Here is a 25,531-nt window from a genome sequence, read left to right as displayed (position 1 = left end):
CATCGCGGTATATTTTTGTCAGTTCAATACACAATATGAAATTCAATTTGGTACATTTTCATATTCGAGGGCAAACTGTTATCTTCACCGCAGGAGACATAGTGAACACACAAAGAGCAGTGTTGTCTCCAGGAGACATAGTGAACACAAAGAGCAGTGTTGTCTCCAGGAGACATAGTGAACACACAAAGAGCAGTGTTGTCTCCAGGAGACATAGTGAACACAAAGAGCAGTGTTGTCTCCAGGAGACATAGTGAACACACAAAGAGCAGTGTTGTCTCCAGGAGACATAGTGAACACAAAGAGCAGTGTTGTCTCCAGGAGACATAGTGAACACACAAAGAGCAGTGTTGTCTCCAGGAGACATAGTGAACACAAAGAGCAGTGTTGTCTCCAGGAGACATAGTGAACACACAAAGAGCAGTGTTGTCTCCAGGAGACATAGTGAACACAAAGAGCAGTGTTGTCTCCAGGAGACATAGTGAACACACAAAGAGCAGTGTTGTCTCCAGGAGACATAGTGAACACAAAGAGCAGTGTTGTCTCCAGGAGACATAGTGAACACACAAAGAGCAGTGTTGTCTCCAGGAGACATAGTGAACACAAAGAGCAGTGTTGTCTCCAGGAGACATAGTGAACACACAAAGAGCAGTGTTGTCTCCAGGAGACATAGTGAACACACAAAGAGCAGTGTTGTCTCCAGAAATTGCTGTTGCTCTTGATTATATTCTTAAAGTCCAATATCATTATTCCAGATGATTTTTTGTGTGAAATTTGTTTTTAAAATATTAATGGATTAAAAATACAATCAATTTACTTGTAATTCAAGTTATTCTAGTCAATTTTTATGCCAATGAAGTTTACAGAGTTTATTTTCTCATTCTTTTCAATTTTTATTCAAGATATTCTAGTTGATCATATCGATTTCCAGTTATGATTACAATTAAGTTTAAAGAGTTTATGTTGTCATTGAGAGTTGGAATAATTTGAAGTGAAATAAATATTTTAAAAAAACCATGACATTTGTTCCTTTTACCATGTTTAATAAGATATCATGTTGAAAACCCTACGATGCATATCGTATTGTGAAGGAAGCATATTGTTTCACCTATATATGAATCTGAACATTCATTTCTGTTTTATATAACAGTAAATATTAACATTTTATTCACAAGAACTTCATTTTCGCACAAATTTGTAAAGTTGCCTTGATGCAAAATAAAGTTATGATTAAATTTGTATGTAGAAGAAATTGATGGTAACCAAATTTTATCAAAAATAAGTAGTGAAGAACAAATAACTTTTGCAAAAATCATAACCTGGCTAAGTAAAACCAAATCATATTCTGGCTGACAAGTTAAAAAAAAATCATAAACCTGGCTGATAAGTCCAAAAATCATTACCTGACTGATAAGTTAAAAAAAAAACCCATAACCTCACTGATAAGTCCAAAATATCATAACCTGGCTGACAAGTCCAAAATATCATAACCTGGCTGATAAGTCCAAAATATCATAACCTGGCTGACAAGTCCAAAATATCATAAACTGGCTGACAAGTCCAAAATATCATAACCTGACTGATAAGTCCAAAATATCATAACCTGGCTGATAAGTTAAAAAAAAATCAAGATCTTGTATAAGTGACTCTTGATGGCTTAAACTTCAATCTCTCGGAAGTTCTAGATCTCTCAAAATGAATTTACAGTCCCATTTTTTCACTCTATATAACTATGCAAATTTACTCTCGATCTCTCTAAATGAAATTTGGGTCCCATAAAAAAAAAATCAATGTTTTTCAATTTCAATCTCTCAAAGTGGTGGCAGAGTTTACACACCATCAATCAAGTATGTAATTATTTCTGTGTAGACCTTACCTGGATAACAGTAATTAGATGCTTTCTTTTTGGGTGGAGAATTAATTGTTTAATTGGTCAGTTTTAACCCTGCACCTGTACTTTGTTTTCATTATATACGAGGGCTGTTCGATATGTAATGTGTATTGTATGATATCTCAAAAGCATTCGACTCAAATAGTGAAATGAACATTACATCCCTTCAAAGTATTATCCGCGGTTCGAAATACTTAATTTCAATCTCTGAATCCATTTCTGAAATGTGTCACGGTACGCTGATTTAGGTAGACCCATAAAGCACTGACTGATAGCTGAGCCAAGGGCCTGTCGGGACTTGTAACGACAACCAGATAAGAACTTTTGAAGTTTTGGAAAAAGGAAAAAGTCGCATGGGGCTAGATCTGGAGAGTATGGTGGGTGTGGCAAGACGGTAACCTTCTTCGACTTCAAAGATTGCTTCACAAGCTCAGATGTATGTGATGGAGCATTATTATGAAGTAGATGAAAATGCCTAAATCCTGACACAGGGCGTCGTTTATGATAATATTTCTTGAGCTTTTTTAGTATAACATCTCGGTAATGCTGACCTGTAACACTTTTGCCCTTCGGCACCGGAATTTGTATGGCTATACCATCACATGAGAAGAATATGCAATAAAGAACCTTCTTTGTTCTTTTGGCAACTACAGGCCTTCTACCGTGTTTAGTTAGCCTTATTTTGTTTCCAATTTTTCCTACTGATTCGAAATAGTAAACCAATGTTTTGTCACCAATAACAATGTTTGCAAGTTGTCTTTGATTGAATTTGAGAAACATTTTGAGCAATTGCTTAGCGATTTGTACTCGTACCTGTTTTTGGTCATCTGTCAATATATGCAGTATCCATCTGTCAGAAATCTTTCGTACTTTCAAAATATGCTTCAAAATGAAATGCACCCATGATAGCGATATGCAAACAGCTTTGGCAATATCACGAATTGTGTATTTGCCATTACTTTAAATTATTTCCCTGACTTTTGAGACATTTGCCTTGCCTGTTACAGTCACGGGTCGGCCAGATTTTGCTGCATCTTTGACGGACAACTCTGTGCCAGTCAGAAATTTCTTTCTCCACCTATGAACTGTCTCATAAGATACCTTATCAGACCCATACACTTCCCCCAATTCAGTAAAAATCTGCATTACCAAATGATCGAGTTTTGTGCAACCGAGTTTTGTGCAAACTTTTATATATGCTCTAATTTCTTCAGTATTCTCAACCTGTTTCCCAACCATTTTTACAACAGTGGTCAACAACTGGCTCTATTGAAATGACTATAAGTTTAAAACTATGTGGAGTTGAACGCTCATGTTTATACCGTTGGAAAGGTATTGGATAGAGCTATTCAAGAGTATCATCATCCACGAAATCATGCAAAGCATTATCGCGCTGTGGTACAATACACATTACATATCAAACAGCCGTTGTATAATCCAACTATGAATAAAATTGAGGATTTGTAATGAGACAGTAATTTTGAGAAAATAATTTTGAGAATTGTTAGTTATACGAATGTATGCTTTGTATAAAGTGACTGAAAATTGTGCCGATCGTGCTGCTGTAGTTAGTGACTGTTAAACTTCATTAGGTATGAGAAATTTGTCTTGTATATGTACATATACAGTATGTCTGTTTTAGCCTTCAATAAATAAACTTTGATAAATACTTTTATTTATGCAAGATTAAGTTCTTTGTTGTTAAAATCAAGTCAATTTATACTTGCAAAAATATGAAAGGAAATGTTTCAAAACAACCTTAGGATGTTGAAAATATGCAGTCTGGCATGGGTTTCTCAAAAGAAACTTGTCAAAACTTGGACTTAGGTCTGAGACTTTATACTCAAATTTGGACTGCTCAAATAAAAGAAAACTCAAACTTCAGTTTGAGATTTTTTTGTTACTATAAAATCTTAAACATAATGGTTGGACCTTTAATTTCTGGATTTGACTTGACCTTCAATCTCTTTAAGTTTTATAAAGGTCCCTTGGACTTCAAGTTATCGTGAGACACTTGTATATGAAATTCACAAAATATAAGTGATTGACAGCATGAAATATACACTCCTGTTTTTAAAATGCAAATGAAATGTACACTGTACTTTATGTTTATCACAAAATCTGGGTGTTACGCTCAAAGTGAGAACGATGTTTAGATATATATTTATGAATGATAATACACTATATGCTATTAGTTATTTGTTTATTAATCATTTTAGTGTTGTCTTTCATGTATTAGTATAGTGTTTTTTATCTTTGGTAGTGCCAAATGTTGAGTTATCTCCCATGTGCTCCTCACAATTTCGTCCTGGGCCTCCTGGAGAACAGGCACAAGTGCTGAGTCAGTTCATGCTTGAAGTAATTAAAAAGTAAGGCTTTGTGTTTGTGTGTTTAGTATTTTAAATTCTCAACTTGAAAAAAATCATGACAAATTATGTTTTAATTTTAATACAAGTATTAATTTTCTTTCTTTTTTTTCAGTTCAAATTGTATAGATGTTGAGAAATTATGTGTGATATCTGGAAGAGTAAGTTTTTGCATAAAGTAATCTATGAATGTTGATAAAATTAAACTATTTAGAAACTGATTGATGCAGTATTGCTAATTTTAAAAAGTTGATTTAAAGTTCTTGCTCATTAGTCTTATTTTGTTGCTTTAAGTTCCACCACACTATATACAAGGGACATTTGAAAAGTTCTGAATATTTCTTATTAAAATTAGAATGTTGAAGAAATCAGAATGTAATGTTTTTGGTATGTATGTAAACGTCAGGAATACGCTTTAATTGTGACATAACAAAAATATTTTCTGACAAATATGACGTAATATTTTCAAGATATAATACATCATATTCAAGATGTATCGGTAGACTGATGTAAAAAAAAAGGTTAAAAAGAGAACAACTTTTCAACTGAGCAAAGAGCCAACTGCGAAGTTCACTCATGATTAGGGTTCACGCCAACAGATGTTAAAGCTGTTTTGGACAAAGTTTACAGAAACCAAGCACTTTCATATGCATCAGTATTAAGGTGGACATATTGTTTTAAATTGGCCAGAAAGTGACTTGAAGATAATCTTCGTTCTGGTCATCCTTTGTCAGTGTATAAGGGAAAAGATATCATTGCCAAGTAAACTGCAATTGCTGAAGATGCAAGATATACTGTGGAAAACCTTGCAAATATTATGAACATTGATTCATCAGCTGTTTTCAGCATTCTTAAAGGACACATCGCATGTTTTTAAACTTTTTAATTTTTTCAGCAAAATTAATTCATTTCATGCCTAAAACTACTTTACATGTGTTTTAAATGAAACAGTTTGCGTAGTTTTCGAGTTTGAAAGCGATGAAATTCAAATCTTGCGATATGCATATTTTCTTCGATATTTTACGCGCCATTATCTGTGACGTCATATGCGACCTCGAGCGAGAAGATTTGAAAACAGTTGATAGCCATTTCATAAACAGATTAGATTTAATTGACAAACAAACAATTATCACATTAACAGCTTGTAAATAACACTGCATTAGGGTGTTTTGTGCCGTTTAAGGGTGTACTTGCTGTCAGTAGAGAGGATTTGGACTGTGTTTTTATCAATTTTCGAAGGAAGGTATGAGGGACGACGTGAATATTTTTTGTCGGCACAACGACTTTGCCATAAAAACCCCCCAGTAGAATTTGTCCATGTCCTTTTTCTAACAAGCACTTGGACAAATACGTAGATAAACTGCGAGAAAGTGGTTCTATCGAAGCTACGCACTGTAACATATAGGCCTACGGCATATGCTTTCCGTTCTGCTCTCGAATTCAATACACACTCGCACCAACTGACCTTCACCTTGTAACAACATAAGCAGAACTTTGCTAGCAGTGTCTACCAACTGGTAGTTTTAAAAAAGAAATTTAAAGATAAAAGATAATTGGACTTTCAATTATAAATAATAAAATATAATATTTCCCGACTTTGAATTGAATTATAATGCTTTCATTTTTTTTTTTTAAGGAACGCGTACGTGTTTACAACAACAGCACGCCGCGCTCCCACTTCCTACGTAACAACGTGTTGATAACAAAAAATAATGATTAGGCCTAATAAAATTGCTTTAATAAAATAATTTAAAAGTATTGTGATTTTCACAATAAGTTTGATCATTATTATTTTTGTTTTCTTTTTCGAAATGCACCCGTGACAGTAGGCCTAGTTGTCAATGATACATAATCGTATCATAATTTAGGCCTATCTAACTTCTCCAAAAATAAATTTAATAATAATTGCACTGTTTATTTTAGAAAAGCAACAACGCTAATTACAGTTGTTTACAGAAATGGCATTACCAAATTGTGTTTAAACAGGGATCCGATGTAAACATTATTTACTCGCAAATTTATGCAGATTTCATACTCGCTTTTCTCGCTACATTTGGGTCGCTATTTGTATGCACTGGTGGCTAAAAGATATGACTCGGGAAATTTGTCAACATCGAAATAAATGTTATCCATGGTAAATAAATTAGGCCCCTAAAACCCGAGTTTTTAAAAATATCTAACACTACTTTTACAACAAGTTGATCGACGAAGGTCGCATATGACGTCACTGTACCACGTGACTACCTATCTAATTAACTAGGCTTTTTGAAATCGGGGCTTAGATTTAAGTCCGTATTGTGGCTAATTATCGCAATACTTCAGCGAACGAACTATTACAATTAATTTCTATAAGCATAAGGAAGACAAAATGCATATAATTCTGTATACTTTGAAAACACGAGATGTGTCCTTTAAAGAACTATTAAAGCATCTGATAGTTTGCGCTTGGTGGGCCCTCCATTTCCTTGCAGAAGAGCACAAATGTGTCAGTGTAGAAATGGTCACACAGTTACTTAGCAATTATGAAGACTGTGATCAACGGCGATTAAATGAGATCATTACTGGTGATGAAACTTGGATTTATTTTTTAACCCAACACTAAATGCATTATAACAAAGTTTGCATCAGAGAAACTGACTAAAGTCTCAGATAGCACTCAGAAGCATCTGTTCACAAAGTGATGTTTGCATTATTTTTTTTACACTAAAGGTCCAATAGCCAAAGTTCTGGTTCCAGAATATACAAGTCTTACTGGTTAGTTCTATACTGAAAGTGTCCTATAAAGGTAGTTAAACATTATAAACTGCCTGTCCAGCCACTGGTACTATAGAGATCAAGATTCTCCATGACAATACACCAGCACACAAATCGTCTGTTGTAACAGACTACTTGAAGGAGAATGGAATTGGTGTTTTGCTACATTCACACTCTCGTCCTGATTTAGCTCCATGTGATGTTTGGTTAAATTCAATCATCAATAAAGCCCTGTGTGGTCGGTGATTTAAAACTTGCCATGCTGTCAGAAGTGTCATTTTCCCTGCGTGGTCAGTGATTTAAAACTTGCCATGCTGTCAGAAGTGTCATTTTCCCTGCGTGGTCAGTGATTTAAAACTTGCCATGCTGTCAGAAGTGTCATTTTCCCTGCGTGGTCAGTGATTTAAAACTTGCCATGCTGTCAGAAGTGTCATTTTCCCTGCATGGTCAGTGATTTAAAACTTGCCATGCTGTCAGAAGTGTCATTTTCCCTGTGTGGTCAGTGATTTAAAACTTGCCATGCTGTCAGAAGTGTCATTTTCCAGTGTATGAAGGGTATACCTAAAGTGGCATACAGATCAGCATTTTCCACATGGATAAAAAGACTCAGAAAGTATATCTAAGTCAATGGAGGGTACATATATTTTGAATGATTAATGTAAACATTTTTAAAGTAAAGACATTACCTTTTTAATGGAGCATCAATATTCAGAACTTTTCAAATGTCCCCCTTATTACAATGCATTTGCTGTATTTGAAAAATATAAAGTTTGACGGGTGCAAGTTTATGAATTTCTTAGAGCAGAGAAATACAAAAGACTGGAACACTGGGACATTACCAATTACAAAATGGCAAACATGATCCTGAAAATAGAACTATAAATGTAGTGTGACATCACATTGCCAAGCTAACAAATTACATGCAAAGAGTTATTGATGGACAACTATAGAAATGTTAAGAAGAAGAATCTAGGTGAAAAGAATATGAATTGAAGGTGTTGTTTATTCATTTTGTTTTCAGCTGGTATGGACCTTGCACTGTGATGTAGTGTGTGTGGATTACGATGGCAATGTCACAGATGCTTGTATTTTATCACTTTTGGCAGCTCTAAATAACAGTAAGAAGAATTTGAAAACCAAACTTTTATTCACAGCTTTTATTTGGGAATCACATGATGAGAAATGTTCACTAGTGGGCCAAAACATACATAGCTGCAGAACTGTAGCTCTCTAGGAAGATATTGAAACAGACCAGGGAGCTACAAATCCACCCCTTGTAAAAACCTTCAATTTTCAGCACAGAAAAAAAAGTGCACGGTTGAGGCCTTATATCATTGTATTCTTGCATTGCCATCTCAAAAATATATTTTAAAAAATCCCAACATATTCCCCACTAATACTTGTATCCAAACATTCATTAAAGCCCCATGTGACCCAAAAACTTGCAGCTTCAAATGATTTTGTTTGTTGACCTAGTTTTGAAAATTTTAACTTTGGCCATAGCTTTTGAATGCTTAGTGCTAGGGCTTTCATATTTCACATACATGTGTATTCCTTGTAACAAAACCTTTCTTTGGGTGCCAAAATTACTTTACTAACATACGGGGACATTGGTGCTTCATAAACACATCTTGTTTAAGAGACTGATTTTTGCTTTTAAATATTTACAATGTAATAGGGCCTTATATAGGTGAACGAGAAAAAGTGTATCTATATACAAGGCTATGTCTGTGGGTCAAATAATATTGAGGTATAACGAAATCACCTGAAAAATAATATGGTTCAAAACCCTATGATGGTACATGTATATATATCGTGTAATATGCACCCCTTTCTCACAAAATGAAATTCTAGAAAAAAATGCATATTATGTTTGGCAAACATACAGTAACTGTATAGCTAAAATAAGTGAGCCTTCTCATACCATAGAAAGTATCAAGTCTTCTCCTTCATAGAAAGTATCAAATCTTCTCCTTCATAGAAAGTATCAAGTCTTCTCCTTCATAGAAAGCATCAAGTCTTCTCCTTCATAGAAAGCATCAAGTCTTCTCCTTCATAGAAAGTATCAAGTCTTCTCCTTCATAGAAAGTATCAAGTCTTCTCCTTCATAGAAAGCATCAAGTCTTCTCCTTCATAGAAAGTATCAAATCTTCTCATACCATAGAAAGTATCAAGTCTTCTCCTTCATAGAAAGTATCAAGTCTTCTCCTTCATAGAAAGTATCAAGTCTTCTCCTTCATAGAAAGCATCAAGTTTTCTCCTTCATAGAAAGTATCAAATCTTCTCCTTCATAGAAAGTATCAAGTCTTCTCCTTCATAGAAAGCATCAAATCTTCTCCTTCATAGAAAGTATCAAGTCTTCTCCTTCATAGAAAGCATCAAGTCTTCTCCTTCATAGAAAGTATCAAATCTTCTCCCTTCATAAAAAGTATCAAGTCTTCTCCTTCATAGAAAGCATCAAGTCTTCTCCTTCATAGAAAGTATCAAGTCAAGTATCAAGTCTTCTCCTTCATAGAAAGTATCAAGTCTTCTCCTTCAGAGAAAGTATCAAGTCAATATCAAGTCTTCTCCTTCATAGAAAGTATCAAGTTTTCTCCTTCATAGAAAGTATCAAGTCTTCTCCTTCATAGAAAGTATCAAATCTTCTCCTTCATAGAAAGTATTGGAATTTTCCAAAGAGAACATTTTCCTTCCCTGTAGAAGTTAAACATAATCATATAAAAATTCTCATTAACATCTACAGAACTAGACATGTTGATAATCAGTGCATGCATTATCTATTATATTCTGGCCATATTTTTTTAAATGCTGTCCATACTAGGCACTATATTTTCTCTATTTTCATTCAAAGCAACCTTACCAGAAGTGAGCCTAAATGAGGACACGGACAAAGTGGAGGCTTTCCCTGATCGACCCACTGCACTAGTGTTGCAGTGTAGTCCAGTGTCCTCCACGTACGCTATATTTGATGAGTAAGTAGGACAGCCTGTTATGAATTTTCTCCAGTGATGACCAATAGCTACACATATTAAGTTAAAAAGTATGCTTTTATTTCCATAAAACATCTGAGAGTAGTCTAAACCTATACAAATAACGATGCAGAATGTACACATTGAAATATCATTTGCTACCTGTAAAACCTTTTGCAGAGTATTAGATTTAAAATCATTTATATAATTTTTAATTTCAAGTGAAATCCTATTTGTTGATCCAACTGCTGAAGAGGAAAACTTAGCAACAGGGCAGCTTACTGTTGTCACAGCAAATGGTAAACTCTGCATGGTCCATAAGCCTGGTGAGTACTACTACAATACTTGTTCGAATGTCGATTGTGACTGTGACAGATTTTTCTGGTATAAAATAGGAATTTATGTATAAAACATATCATTGAAGTGCAAATTTTATCTTATAGGTGGTACCCCTCTTACAGATGAACAGATGTCCCTGTGTATCAGACAAGCATTCAGTCGGACTAGTGAGGTGTTAAGACTGGTAGATGACACAATATCCAGTGTTGAGAGGTAGTGGAAAATAAAGCAGCTTCATACAAATCAAAGAACTTTTCTGAAATTGTGTTGTTGTTTTTTCACTCACCACTGAAATCTCACACTTTCAAACATTGGGCAAAGTATTAATTTGAGGGGACTTCATTAATTTGAATCTACTAGAAAAGAAGTTACAAACCTTGGGAGAAGAATTCGTGACAACCAAAAATATGGCAATTTATAACATACATTTTCTAATTTAATAGAATAAAAAAGAAATCAAAACTTGACTTAGAAAATAAAAACTGACCAAAGTGATGACTTTAAATCAGAATAATTCAAATGAAATTTGTTCTTCAGCAGCTCTTCAGTCTTCTGTAAATAACTACAAACAATAACTGAGTACTGAGATCAATTACTCTAGCAGCAGTAGCTTTACTACAAACAATGACTGACTACTGAGATCAATTACTCTAGCGGCAGTAGGTTTACTACAAACTAACTGACTACTGAGATCAATTACTCTAGCGGCAGTAGGGTTACTACAAACTAACTGACTACTGAGATCAATTACTCTAGCGGCAGTAGGGTTACTACCAACTAATTGGCTACTGAGATCAATTACTCTAGCAGCAGTAGGGTTACTACAAACTAGCTGACTACTGAGATCAATTACTTTAGCGGCAGTAGGGTTACTACAAACTAGCTGACTACTGAGATCATTTACTTTAGCGGCAGTAGGGTTACTACAAACTAACTGACTACTGAGATCAATTACTCTAGCAGCAGTAGGGTTACTACCAACTAACTGACTACTGAGATCAATTACTCTAGCAGCAGTAGGGTTACTACAAACAATGACTGAGTAATGAGATCAATTACTCTAGCGGCAGTAGGGTTACTACAAACTAACTGACTACTGAGATCAATTACTCTAGCGGCAGCGGCAGTAGGGTTACTACAAACAATGCCTGAGTAATGAGATCAATTACTTTAGCAGCAGTAGGGTTACTACAAACTAGCTGACTACTGAGATCAATTACTCTAGCGGCAGTAGGTTTACTACAAACTAACTGACTACTGAGATCAATTACTCTAGCGGCGGTAGGGTTACTACAAACTAACTGACTACTGAGATCAATTACTCTAGCAGCAGTAGGGTTACTACAAACTAGCTGACTACTGAGATCAATTACTCTAGCGGCAGTAGGGTTACTACAAACAATGACTGAGTAATGAGATCAATTACTTTAGCGGCAGTAGGGTTACTACAAACTAACTGACTACTGAGATCAATTACTCTAGCGGCAGTAGGGTTACTACAAACAATGACTGAGTAATGAGATCAATTACTCTAGCGGCAGTAGGGTTACTACAAACTAACCGACTACTGAGATCAATTACTCTAGCAGCAGTAGGGTTACTACAAACTAACTGACTACTGAGATCAATTACTCTAGCGGCAGTAGGGTTACTACAAACAATGACTGAGTAATGAGATCAATTACTTTAGCGGCAGTAGGGTTACTACAAACTAGCTGACTACTGAGATCATTTACTTTAGCGGCAGTAGGGTTACTACAAACTAACTGACTACTGAGATCAATTACTCTAGCGGCAGTAGGGTTACTACAAACTAACTGACTACTGAGATCAATTACTTTAGCGGCAGTAGGGTTACTACAAACTAACTGACTACTGAGATCAATTACTCTAGCGGCAGTAGGGTTACTACCAACTAATTGGCTACTGAGATCAATTACTTTAGCGGCAGTAGGGTTACTACAAACAATAACTGAGTACTGAGATCAATTACTCTAGCAGCAGTAGGGTTACTACAAACTGACTACTGAGATCAATTACTCTAGCGGCAGTAGGGTTACTACAAACAATGACTGAGTACTGAGATCAATTACTCTAGCGTAATTATATAGTAAAAATCATTAGAAGTCTTCTTCTTAAAAACCACTGGCCAGGGAAGTTTACATTTATATGAAAGCTTCATGACAGTGCAGATTCAATTTTGTAAAAATCGTGGCCCCCGGGAGTAGGTTGGGGCCACAATAGGGATCAAAGTTTTACATGCGAATAGGAAAAATCTTTAAATATGAGCCAAGGTGTCTCAGGTGAGCGATGTGGCCCATGGACCTCTTGTTTAGAATCCACATTTGATTTACACCACTTTTGGCATATGTAGTGGCACAGTACGTTTGAAGATTCTCCTATTTTCATGAGGAGCAAATATAGCTTGGTAGAACACTTACTAGATCCAGCAATGTATCTTTGTAAAGGTTTTTTATGAAGTTTGGGAATCCAGTATAGGTACGGTAACTCATATTCATCCGACGCATTGACTAGGATATCAAATATGTCTAAAATTGAAGCATGGTTTTGAAGAATTTCATCTTTTGAAAGGGCAGTTTGAGTATAAGTACGATTACCAAAAGTGGAATTAATGCCAAGTTCGTTTAAAATACAGTTGTAATAATGAGCCTTACAAAGACAATGCCATCACAAGCTTTGTCAGCTGGAACCAAAACATATTCTTCATGTAACCTATCTTATTCTTTTATCACTTCTGGTTTACTAAACACAGAAGGATAGATGGTACGTACTTTTGCTTTAATGTGCCTAATGCAGGATTTTAATATTCCTCTTGCACTTTTAATGCATTCTGACAATGTATCAAGTTCTTTTTCATATCTAGCCCATAGTCTGGCAAAATCTTCGACAGAATTTATAATAGAAATGAAGTTATGTCGCCAATTAAAAGACCGGGGTTCTCTGTATTTAGGACCTTTTAGAATAAGTGATTTGAAGTCCTCGTTTTCAACTATATCGACATCACCAGTAACGACATGTTTAGCTGGACTATAATTTAAAGAAGACGAAGAACGAGAACACGTAGGTTACACTTAATGGCGTAGATGTCTACAATGTTAGAAGATTTACAAGTTGAATTTTCAAAAGTTTTGGTACAGAAACTTCGTCCGGTTACTACTAAATGAATTTCTAGTGATCATTATATCACAAGTTTTACAGAACATATTGAGATGGAGCACATGGGATCTGAAAAGAAATCATGAAAAATATCTCTTAAGAGAACATAACAGTCTTTAATTTGGGTATAAGAATTTTGGTTTCTGTACCAAAGCTGACAATCTGACGATTGTACATGTGACATATCTTTGATATCACGAAGGATAATCCGAGGGACACCAACCAATCTGTGAGAACCTGTGTCCCTTATAGACTCCACAGAGTGACACTTTTAATACTTGTCAGCCAGTATTGTCTCGTTATTGTTTATATTCATGAAAGATCATATATATCAAGCGACAAGTATCCTTTGGGACAGACTGTCCACCAGCAGAGATACAAGCTCGATGGTTAAATGAAAGGTAAAGATAACGAACAGTGATCAATCTCACGACTCCTATAAGAAATACAAAATAGAGAGTTGGGCAAACACGAACCGCTGGATATACCAGAGGTGAGATCATGTGTCTAGGAGGAGTAAGCATCCCCTGTCGACCGGTCACACCCGCCGTGAGCCCTATTTCTTGATCAGGTAAACAGAATTATCCGTGGTCAAAATCTTTGTGCCAAGAACGGCCTAACAATCGGTATGAAACAAGTCAGCCAGCATTTGACCGAATGATAGGCTGTATTAGCAAACTAGATTGTTATAACGACCATAGAATTTGCGAAATGCTGACTTTAAACGAGACTGATGAAACCTCTGAACCATCAGCTTGTTTGTCAGTAGTAAGAAAAGGAAGAGGACAACAAAGAAAAAGAACCACTGGGTGAAATTGAGGCTTTAGAATCAGAATCTTTTATTGATTTTAATTTGCTATATATGAGAAGAGGATTAAGTAAGTAAGTATATATGAGAATAGAACCGCTCTTGAAAATATCCGAAAAGAATAGCTACAAGGTCACATGCTAAGGTCTCGTGCCCGTTGGATAGAGGAAGGGGGGAAACCTTCAAAATACTTTAGTGATTCAGAATCTCGGAATTATTTAAAGAAAACTATTTAAAAATTCAATTAGAGGGTACTGAAACAATATACAATCAGAAAGATTGGATAATGTTAAGAAATATTATGAAACTTTATAAGTTAATAATGATTCAAATTTAGTTGATGTAGATTTGGAAATCATCATTTCCATTTACATTTCTGCTAAGTTTGGAGAGTAACATTGTAGAAGAGGTTCTTAATGTATTAAAAAATGTGAAAAACAATAAATATCCTGGAAGTGATGGATACATGGCTGAATTCTTTAAAAAGAATTTGGAGTGATATTAAAAATTATGTTGTAAGAGTCATCAATTGCATATTCCTTAAAAGAGAGAACTTCCTATTTCACAAAGACTTGGAATTATTTCGTTTACCTAGTGTAAAGGTGATAAACTCAGACAATTATTGAAAAACAGGCGACCAGTTACACTCTTAAATGTACTATACAAGCTCATATCAGGTTGTCTTAGCTTCAGAATCAAACAAGCTTTGGATTATATATAATATCTGATACACAGTCTGGGTTTTAAAAGGGAGATATATAGGGGAGAATACTCGATTTATCTATATTATGTCATACACTGAATGCAACAGTATCTCAGGTCTTTTAGTACTAGTCATCCCGTGGGGATTCGGGTTAGAATAGGTCCTCAGTACCCCTTACTTGTCGTAAGAGGTGACCAAATGGGGCGGTACTTTGGACGAGGCCGCAAAAATCAAAGCCCCGTGTCACAGCAGGTGTGGCATGATAAAGATCCCCTCCTGCTCAGAGGCCGTAAGCGCCGTGCATAGGCCTAAATTTTGCAGCCCTTCATCGGCAATGGTGACATCTCCACATGAGTGAAAAATTCTCGAGAGAGACTTTAAACAATATAAAATCAATCAATCATTCTAGTACTAATCAATGTCATAGTCTTTCATCTATAAAGTTTTTAAAAGTATTTTGGTTTTGGGGAACACTTTATTCAATAGATAAAGATTTTAAACACAAATTTCATAGCCTCAATTTTACAGAGTGGACAGTTTGACATAGGAGTGGGTGTAGACAAGGAGGTCCTATTGCACTATATTTGTTTCTGATATGTGCTGAAATTCTTGCAATATTAATGAAACAAAACAAAAATATCAACGACATATGTGTAGAAAACACAGAACATATACAATATCGCAATATGCAGATGATACTTCGCTAGCCCTTGATGGTTCCCTATTTGAAGCTTTAGATACCACAGTATTTTTCTCTAACTTTTCTGGTCTAAACAAAAATCATCTGGATTAGTTCTTAAAAAATTCAGATCAAGTTTTTCATTACCATACAAGATGGAAATTGGATTGTGGATCAACAACCTTTAATCTATGAGGTATTCGATTTTCTGTTGATCTTAATTGAATTGATGACATAAACTTTGGACTCTAAATTCCAAAACTGTACTTATTGAGCAGTGGAAAAGAAGAATTCTTACTCCTATTAGTTAAATTACTATCATTAAACCTCTGCTGATTCTGAAATTAAATACTTTGTTCATATCACTTCCTACTCCAAAAAGGGAGAAAATTTCATATTTCTGTAATATACTCTATGGATTCCTATGAATTTCTATTACAGATAAAGTCAAGAGGTCTGTGATAACACAAGACTGTCTATCAGGGGTGTGAAAATGGTAAATATAAACAACTTTATTACATCCCCGAAGTTAAGAGGCTTACGAAGTCTTTTAAACCATGGAAGTCGATGGAAATGACATCTTAAAGAAATTATACGAATTTGGAGATAGTTTTTTTTTTTTTGGTAATGCTTACGTAAAGGAAACAATGGATTTTGGAAGGATGTTTTAAATTCTTGGCTTTTCTATGTGAAGATTAGTCAGAATCCCCCATATATAAAAAGCAATTTTCAGAATATCCCAGTGTGGTACAATCCAGCTTTTTATATTTGGGGAATTCTTTTTCAGAATATTTTGAAGTCCTGATTTGTTTTTTACCAACTACCTTTTTTTGTGTGTGTGTACAGCAAGTAACCACAGGTTTAATATTTCTATTATAGAATGAGTGAATCAGTTCTAGAGAGTAGTATATCTATGTATGTATATTTGTATGTATGCGACAAAAAAAAAAAAACGTATAAATTATAAACAAAACAAAACTATGTCTTGGCTTTCAGAAATTTTATGTATACCATGTATAAATTCTCCTTAAAAATGCCCTTTTTAGGCAATTAGAAAAAATGAATATATTAAAAATCTATTCCATAAGTCCATATTAAAGGTGTTGAGTCCATACTCCACCTCTAGATCCACTCATGCTATCACTAAGCGCACGGTACTGGTGTCACTTTACGTTACGCTTATAACGTCATAATTCCAATGTTATCTATTACAATTGTTTTGATTGGACAAAAATAAAACTGAACAAGAGTTTATACATCAATAAATCCGAAAACGCAATGTATTCATACACGCCTGAAAACAAATAACATAGTGCGGGGAAACTATTTAAATTTTTGCAATTGTTAATAAAGTGAATGAATTGAAATTATAAGAATCAAACATTCTTTTTGAAGAATTTATCGATGTGTAAACTATGGACATTTTACTCACAAACTTAACATAAAAGTGCTTCGCACTTTTATTCAGTTTGTGAGTAAAATGTCCGGAGTTTACACATCGATAAATTCTTCAGAAAGAATGTTTAATCCTATAATAAATTGTGGCAAAATAATCACGAAAGCAACGTCACATTTTAAACAAATTCATTATCTCCAAGCTGTAACATCATAATTAAAGCACATGCATGATTTATCGTTTAAAAATTCAAAATAAATCTTTGTACGTGTATAGTGTACATTCATAAAAATTATGAATTCTTAGAAATACTCCAAAGTATACGTACTGTATTTATTTCACCGTGCCTACAGCAGCAAGCATGTCGTATGAAATAAGGGTACCCGTTTCGAAAGGTTTCGTTTCGCTTCGGTAGATTTCGTTTCATTTCGATTTCGTTTCGCATTTTACAGGTAACCATCCCATGATATAAGGCTTGCAATTCTTATGAATGATCTCTGAGAAATTTGAACACAATAAAAAAAATCAGTTTTGTTTTTTTCTAGGATGCATGGCTAGTTGTATGTTTTAATGAATTTCTATATTTTATTTGTGTTTCTTTCTCTCACATTTAGCCCGTTTCGCTCTGAACTTTCTCACCACCTCTGATGTTTGTTTATATTCAGTCTGATTGATAGTTTTGATTTTATTCTACAATGCTAGCCTTCTCGGCGTTTTTGGAGTTTCATATATCTATATAGTATTCAAGCCTTCCCCTTTGTGATACTTTCTTTTTCTCATCCACTTTCTGAAATCCATAATGAAATAACAAAAGTCTTTTTAAAACTATTATAGATTGTAGCTTTTAAAATCGATTTTTTGTTGGGAAGGGGGTGGGGGGGTCGTCATGCAAGTGAAAAATGGTTTAATCATAAATTCAAACCTTTCCATATTTTTAGGAAAAAAAGCTACGAGATTAATTTCGTACAGTGTACATTATATGAGCACTTATGGCTTATTTACTAAATCAAAACTTATTACCAGCCTGGAGGCGGTCGATTAGGGGCGGGATCAAAAGATCGATATGGGATAAAAATCTAAATTCAAATAGTTATGCGGAAGGGGGGGGGGGCTGGTTATTTAAAAACTCCCGTACGTTTCTGTTACCCGACGTCGATCACGCTCTAGTGGAAAAACAACAACCAGAGCATAGAAAGTATATGTAATTTTGCGCTTTATGAATTAATGAAATAACAATAATAATAACCACGGTGAGTTGAAGTGAGAGTAAAAACCTCCAAATAATATTACATTTTAACGTTTTAATGTTCACTTTCTTTGTGAATAAACAGTAGAAAAGGTATACAGAGTGTTATTTATACTCGCATGTTTTACTTGTGAATCGATTAGTTTCAATATATATCATATTTAGTTTTGAGGGGGTGATCTCGTGAAAACTATGTGAATTTAGATTTTTTTTTGTCAGACGTTGAACGTTTGATCTCGTCCCTTATATTATATGAAAGTTTGAATGGTAGTGTATATGGCGTGTAAAACGGTGCGTTTATACACATTTTGATTTATATGCTATTTTTATTCAATAATCTTGTTATTCATATGCGAAAATCTTTATTTGTATTCGATAACCTTGATATCTATATGCGAACATTTTGATTTATATGCGAGAAATCTGAACATGAGCGGATCTAGAAGGGGGTGGGGTCGGAGGAGGGGGTCCGGACCCCCCCCCCCCCCCCCCCTGGAATTTGCAAATATAAAAAAAATTTACAATATAACGATTTATAAGAAAAATGAGTTGACTGTTATTATATTATAAATATTTCTGAATTAACTTTCTTAGTATTGTAATGTCATTATAAGGTTAGAATCAAATCACAAATGTTATTCGAGTTTCTATACGAATCTAAACAGGAACAATTTGTTTAATATCCTATTACGAGTGATTGACGTCATAATCTTGTCATTATGCTACTGCATCGTCATAAGGTCATCGGCTTTAGTATACCTCTGCTTCAGACTCTCACAGTAATCCGATTATCATTTCCTTCCAATTTTAATACTTGCTTAGTAATAGATGCAAAAGATATCATAGATGAAAGGGATTTTGATCTTTTACATGCCTCTTTACTGAAAGCAGCAGCAAAAGGCTGGCAAGCCTTGCAGCTCAATGTATCTTTAGGATACGCAAGTTGCAAGAAAGACTACACCTATGATCTGAGTGTAATGAGATCCGATATATTGCCCAGAGATGGTAATCTGGACAAAATTGCCGAGGCGCTTTATCCAGAAGATGCATGGCCCAGTAGATATTTGTCCTGTGAAAGTGTACGGGGATGGCAATTGCTTCTCTAAAACCATTTTTGGTCATGAAGAGAGACATATCGAACTTCGTGTCATGACCGTATTAGAACTTGTAAAAAATTCGAGAAAATATGCGTCACAGGCAACTTACGACAAGATGTGTTCTCATCCCACAAGTGTACAATATATGTTGTGGAGACGTCAGTATCGGACAGATCACTTGTACCGGGGAATTTTCTCAAGTCGATTCAGAATGAAACTCTAAATTCAATCAAATCAGGGGAATATTGTTCTTTGATTCATTTTTTTGCAACGGCAATTGCCTTGAATCCTCCAATATATAGCATTTATCCAACAATACAAAATGTTGCTGTAAACAGACATTTTCTTCATCAAGAAATAAAGCCATTTTCAGATGAAAAGGTACATCAGGGTTCCCCCATCTACATCATGTGGTCACACACTGAAAATAGCAACCCAAACAATTGGTCACCAAATCATTTTGTAGTTTGTTTCCCAGTTTTACCTACTGAATCCAATGAAATGAAGGAGCTTGCCCATAAAAAGTCAAAATTTTGTATTTATTCAGATGATACCACGGAAATCACCATGGACTCACAAAATGAAAAGACGGATATTAAATCTGATGACAATGAATTTATTAAGACAACAGAACATGATAAATATAAAACATCTTTTGACGATTCGGATTTTTCTGATCTTGGTAAAATTGTAACAGGTGCAATAAAGTTGAACACAATGTCCTCAGCTGAAAAGATAAGTTATATTCAGAATCAACCCTTGCCAGACGATGTCGCCAAGTTAAAAACAGGTCGTGCTCAAACAACGAATACGGGTGAACTCAAAAAGACTTTATCATTTCAATCTTCTTGGATGAATCAGTTTTCATGGTTGACCTTCAGCAAACTGTTAAATGGCGGTCTGTGTAAGTTTTGTGTCATGTTCCCCCTGTCAGATGTCTAACATCAAAATACATTTGTTACGCAACCTTTTACTGCGTATAAGAAAGCCCTTGGAAAAACACCTGCCCTTTTAAAGCATCAAAATTCAGAACACCACAAGAGTGCCAAATCTGTTTATCACACAACCAAGATGACATCCGAAGTGCCATCTTCGTCTCTTCCGTATAAACTCAATCAGCAAAATCTGGCACAGTATCAGCACAACATAAAGTTGCTTGAGAAAATAGTAGACGCGATCATTCTTTGTGGGAAACAAAATATTCCTCTCCGAGGACACAGAGATGATACCACAAGTGATTCCTCAAATAAAGGTAATTTCCTGGCAATATTGCAGCTGTTGGCAAAGCATGATGAGCAGCTCTGGTCTCATCTACAAAAAGCAAAAAAGAATGCCTTATATACCAGCAAAAACATTCAGAATGAGGTTATTCAACTCATTGGAAATCACATCACAGGTAACATTTTGAAGGATTTACAAGGGAGGGGTTTTTATTCCATCATAGCCGATGAGGTAACTGACAAGTACGCTAACAAAGAAGTTTTAGTCTTGTGTCTCAGATTTCTAGATACTAGAGAACACCCTGCCATCATTAAGGAGGAATTTCTTGACTTTGCAAATATAGGCAGAACTACTGGGGAAGCAATTGCTGATAAACTTATTGAAATCCTCCGCTTGCTTGCAATTCTGATTGAGAACATGCTAGGGCAAGCATACGATGGTGCAGCAGCAATGACATCGGAAAAACGGGGGTGTCAGGGACGAATCAAGTCTCTAAACTAATTAGCTTTGTACATTCACTGTCGGAGTCATGTATTGAATCTGAGCATCGTTTCAGCCTGCAAATTACCCCTTGTGAGGAATATGATAGATGTTCTTAATTCAGTGTTTATTTTCTTTGACAGTTCCCCTAAACGACAAGGGTTTCTTGAGACTATTATAGAAAATGATGGGTCTGTAGATTTTTCCAGAAAGAAACTAGTTGGACTCTGTAAGACTAGGTGGGTTGAGCGTCATATCTGCTTTGATGTGTTCTACACTATGTACAAGTTTGTCATCAAATGTCTGCAGCACATTCTCAATCAAAACCTTGATGAAAGTACCAGTGAAGACTGGCCTTGGGATAGACAAACTAAAGTGATCGCACAGGGGCTTCTGGCTTCGACGACGTCCTTCTCTGTGTTGATAACATTTGTGTTTGTAAGGTATGTCCTAGATTCAATAAAGCCTTTGACTCTCAAACTTCAGAAAATAGATATTGACATTTTCACTGCAAGTAAGTTAATTGAGGAACACGTGGATAGGATCAAAGAAATTCGTAGAGCGGTAGATTCCGAATTGGAGCCTTGCTTTGAAGATGCAAAACAAATTGCAGACGACCTTGATATAGTGATTAAAACCCCAAGGGTTTGCTCCAAGCAGCAACACAGAAAAAATGTCTCCACAAGTAATCCAAGAGATTATTATAGATCTGTCGTGGTCATTCCATTTCTGGACTTTTTCCTCAGTGAATTAAATACGAGGTTTCAGAAAGAAGATCTGGCGGCATATTCGATATGCTCTTTGTTGCCTGTCAATGTGACAAATATTTCACACGAGGAATTGTCCAAACTTGCCTCAGAACTAATAATATGGGGGAGCGACCTGCCTTGTCTTTCTGTAAAGGACTTGGAGAAAGAACTCAGAGATTGGAGACGTTATTGTGTTAACATGAGCAAAGAAACTTCAGACAAGCTCTGCATTCTGCTCAATCTTTTCAACTTTGTAGATGGGGACGTTTTCCCGAACATGAAAATTCTTCTTCACATTGGATGTATTTTACCTATTACAACATGAGAGGCCGAAAGATCCTTTTCTGGATTAAGACGCATCAAGAATTATATGCGCAGTACTATGCAAGAGGACAGATTGACTGGACTTGCACTAATTCATCTTCACCATTCATTAGAAATTGACCAAAAGGAAATTGTACAATCATTTATCAGGCAAGGAAAACGAAGATTATTTCAGTCAAGTCTCTTTAGCTAAATAACACTTCCTACCAGAAAACATCAATACACGACAATAAGGTCTCTCGTGTGGTGCAGTGGTTATATAGAGCGTTTCCTTCGAGAGTTGGAAAATAAAGGGTTGAACATTGTATCATGGGTTCGATTTTGTGAAAAGGTTCGACCCCCTGGAAAAAATTTCTGGAACCGCGCCTGCTTAATATTCATATACCAAAAACTGTATTTTACTCTACTATATAGAGAAAGAGAGGCTTCCTCTACTCTTCTGGAGTACCAACACATGTGGGCGAAATATTCCAGGGGCAATCGCTCACACCCGCCAGAGATCACCTGGGTCATGAATATAACTGAGGTTGTTCAACACGTCACTGATACTCTAACACGATTTTGACATTCAATTCATTTAATTTGTGACATATGTATATATCTTTCTTTCATTGGAATGGGGGAGGGGTACATAAAATCTAACACGCTATATATCACCGTTCTGGTGCCTGTGCTCACATGACTCTTTAGAGTAAGGAAACAATGGCGCATGTACTTCCTGACCGACCCACATTAGTATCATAGGCACTTCTGCGCCAAAACAGGCTCTCCTCCCACCTGCTACTAAAGTAGGGGGCAGGCATTTAATGTGTACCCTCCAGATTACCACTTAAGTAGGTCAAGGGTCAGTGGATATTCATAGAAAATAGTAATTTCTTGAATAAGTTGGTAAAGTTTATATCCTGGGGCTCTCAGCTAGTTCATAGCTGTACAATATCCACCTCCTACTAAGGGAGGGGATGCTACAGGCTGGTGCATGTTGGAAACTGTAGGAGGGCCCACAGTTTGCTCTGTACTTGCTGTTTAAACCAGGTAGCACGCAGGAGACAAGTGAGATGCGCAGAGATCTCTTCCCCCTTAGAACGTGATCACCCGTTCAGGTCCAGGCACCTATGTCCACATAGGGCCCCCTGTGTTGCCCCTACGTTGGTCGTCAAACTGGCCGCCTCCGCAGTTTCCCACAAATATTTGCATGCGACCCTTTCCGCCATATAAGTATTTGCATCCTGTTTCTGATTACAACTAATAAATATTCTTTGTCTCGCTCTTGTTAATCTAGATAGCTAAGCAGCCTATGAGGGATTACAGGGCAGCCACTCAAGCTTCGACATAGCTACTGGGTTTATTCAGCATATTAGGGCAAGGTCAACTATTCAATTCATGTCAAATGTCTCACGGCTGGTAGTGCTGTATATTTATTAAAATTTGATTTTAGCAGAGTAGCTCCTCTAGTTAAATTTAAGATACCCGAGGTCAGGTCATGGTCAATGAAGCCAATTCTTTTACTAATTTTTGAAATTATGCATTTCACCTACAATCAATATGACTAAATCCATGCGTACATTTAGCACGTGTACATCAACATTATCAAATACGAATCAAATATTATATCGAATATAAATAACAAGTTTACCAAATGTAAATAAATAACAAGATTATCGAATGTAAATCAAAATTTTCGCATATAAATATTAAGATTATCGAATATAATTAAAATTTTCGCATATGAATAACAAGATTATCGAATTTGATTAAAGAGTTTCGTATATAAATCAAGATTTGTATAATATTGCAACGTTTTACACACCGTAAGTGTATTTGTTCAATGCTGAATTTTTATATGCATAAATACAGTAGTACATGCAACAAAATGTAGTCTGTATAATTGTCATTTGATAAAGCCAATTAAAGTACATGTACCAGAGTAAAACATATCTATGAGATACACATGCTATAGCTTAAATACCTTGTATACTGGTTTTAAAAATCATTTTAATTTAGATCATTTAAAAAAAATAATAGCAACATTTTACGTTTAGCTAGAGGTAGGTGATGTACATTGACGTCGCGTCACTGCGCAACAAAATCACATGGGACATTTATTTGAACATTAAAGCTATATAGTAAATTTTATGTACTTTCTGTAAGTTATATTCATTAAAATATTCGCGTTGGAATAATGCTTAGGAATAAGACATAGAATGGTAGAATTGTTTAAAAAGCGCGCTTTTGTAGAATAAGGACATTTCACTGGACACCGATAAAATCAATCTACTTCATGGCTATATATGTACTCAGAATTATATAATACTGGCAAACACTGCGCTCCACCCCGATAATTATATGTACATTATAAATGTAACAAGGATAGTCAACTTCCTCCTGCATTAGGCATGCTACTGGTCATGATGATTTGCATTTGCAGTCCATCTACAAACACTGGACGCCACTGTCTTTGCCATTTTCAAGGTCGCTATATTAATTCATGAACTCAATGTTTAAAGTATTTTAGATAAGGATGTCACAATCATACACCAATTTTTACGTTATTTGGGACAAAATCTCCGTTATTGCTGATCATGAAATGCGTGTAAATTATATTTTATATAAGCTATTGTCATTATTTATATATTTTCCTTGCCATTGATGTATAAGACTTTAATAATCCACAAAATATGCATCTGTGTAAACACAGCGGAAGCATTTTCTTATGCATGCATGAAAGTAACACCAGTACCGTGCGCGACGTGTATGCATTTTCTATCTTTTTTTTCCTCCCAGAAAAACTCGCTAGAACTCCCGCCATAAATTAGGACATGCGCAGTACCACATTTCATTATGTTCTGCGGTTCGTGTGAAACGGACGATACATGGCGGGAAGGTCCTCAACCTAAATGGCATATTTTCTGATATACGAGCTAAACTCGACAGTTTTAAGAGCTTAAACAAGTGCCAGTGTATCAACACATTCCAAGTAAGTATATATATATTTATTATTTTCCTTCTTGACAGACGTAATTGCTGATTTAAGTTCGCACTTTCGTTATGTACCACATGCAGTTTGCAAGGACGAGGGTACAAAGTTTGCTATGGAGACGCCCCCCTCATCAGTCCACTCTGGTAAACAGTATGATCCATTCTGTGTAATTTATTTTTTTTTCTTATGAAAAACTCGACTTGCAACATTTGTTTGCTTTGTTGAGCTGCCTGGGAAATATCTCGTGACCCCCACGAGGCAATACTGTACATGGATGACGTCTGGGGCGCAGATTTTGTTTAACGAAGGTAGGCCTATGCAGCAGAAAAAAACATGTCCAGATGGAATATAGGTA

The 25,531-nt window shown here is 35.6% G+C and overlaps 2 protein-coding genes across 12 annotated transcripts in view; both read left to right on the top strand.

The window, feature by feature from the left end:
* Window positions 1-10,570, top strand: part of LOC125679308 (exosome complex component RRP43-like) — a 41,969-nt gene extending 31,399 nt beyond the window's left edge. The window contains exons 6-11 of the mRNA XM_048918437.2: window positions 4,155-4,260; window positions 4,373-4,418; window positions 8,033-8,129; window positions 9,863-9,983; window positions 10,203-10,306; window positions 10,424-10,570. Coding sequence (XP_048774394.1) covers window positions 4,155-4,260; window positions 4,373-4,418; window positions 8,033-8,129; window positions 9,863-9,983; window positions 10,203-10,306; window positions 10,424-10,536 — 587 coding nt within the window. The 3' untranslated portion in view covers window positions 10,537-10,570. The remainder of the gene's footprint in view (window positions 1-4,154; window positions 4,261-4,372; window positions 4,419-8,032; window positions 8,130-9,862; window positions 9,984-10,202; window positions 10,307-10,423) is intronic.
* A 14,441-nt stretch (window positions 10,571-25,011) lies between these two features.
* LOC125679297 (brain tumor protein-like) overlaps window positions 25,012-25,531 on the top strand; it is a 93,998-nt gene continuing 93,478 nt past the window's right edge. For all 11 annotated transcript variants that reach the window (XR_008800044.1, XR_008800042.1, XR_008800041.1 and 8 more), the window contains exon 1: window positions 25,012-25,173. The gene's annotated coding sequence lies outside the window, so the exon portion shown is untranslated. The remainder of the gene's footprint in view (window positions 25,174-25,531) is intronic.

The sequence above is a fragment of the Ostrea edulis genome, chromosome 2 (assembly GCF_947568905.1).
Source record: "Ostrea edulis chromosome 2, xbOstEdul1.1, whole genome shotgun sequence".
Taxonomy (NCBI): domain Eukaryota; kingdom Metazoa; phylum Mollusca; class Bivalvia; order Ostreida; family Ostreidae; genus Ostrea; species Ostrea edulis.
The sequence above is the reverse complement of the archived record's forward strand: the minus strand, read 5'-3'. Positions and strand labels throughout refer to the sequence as shown.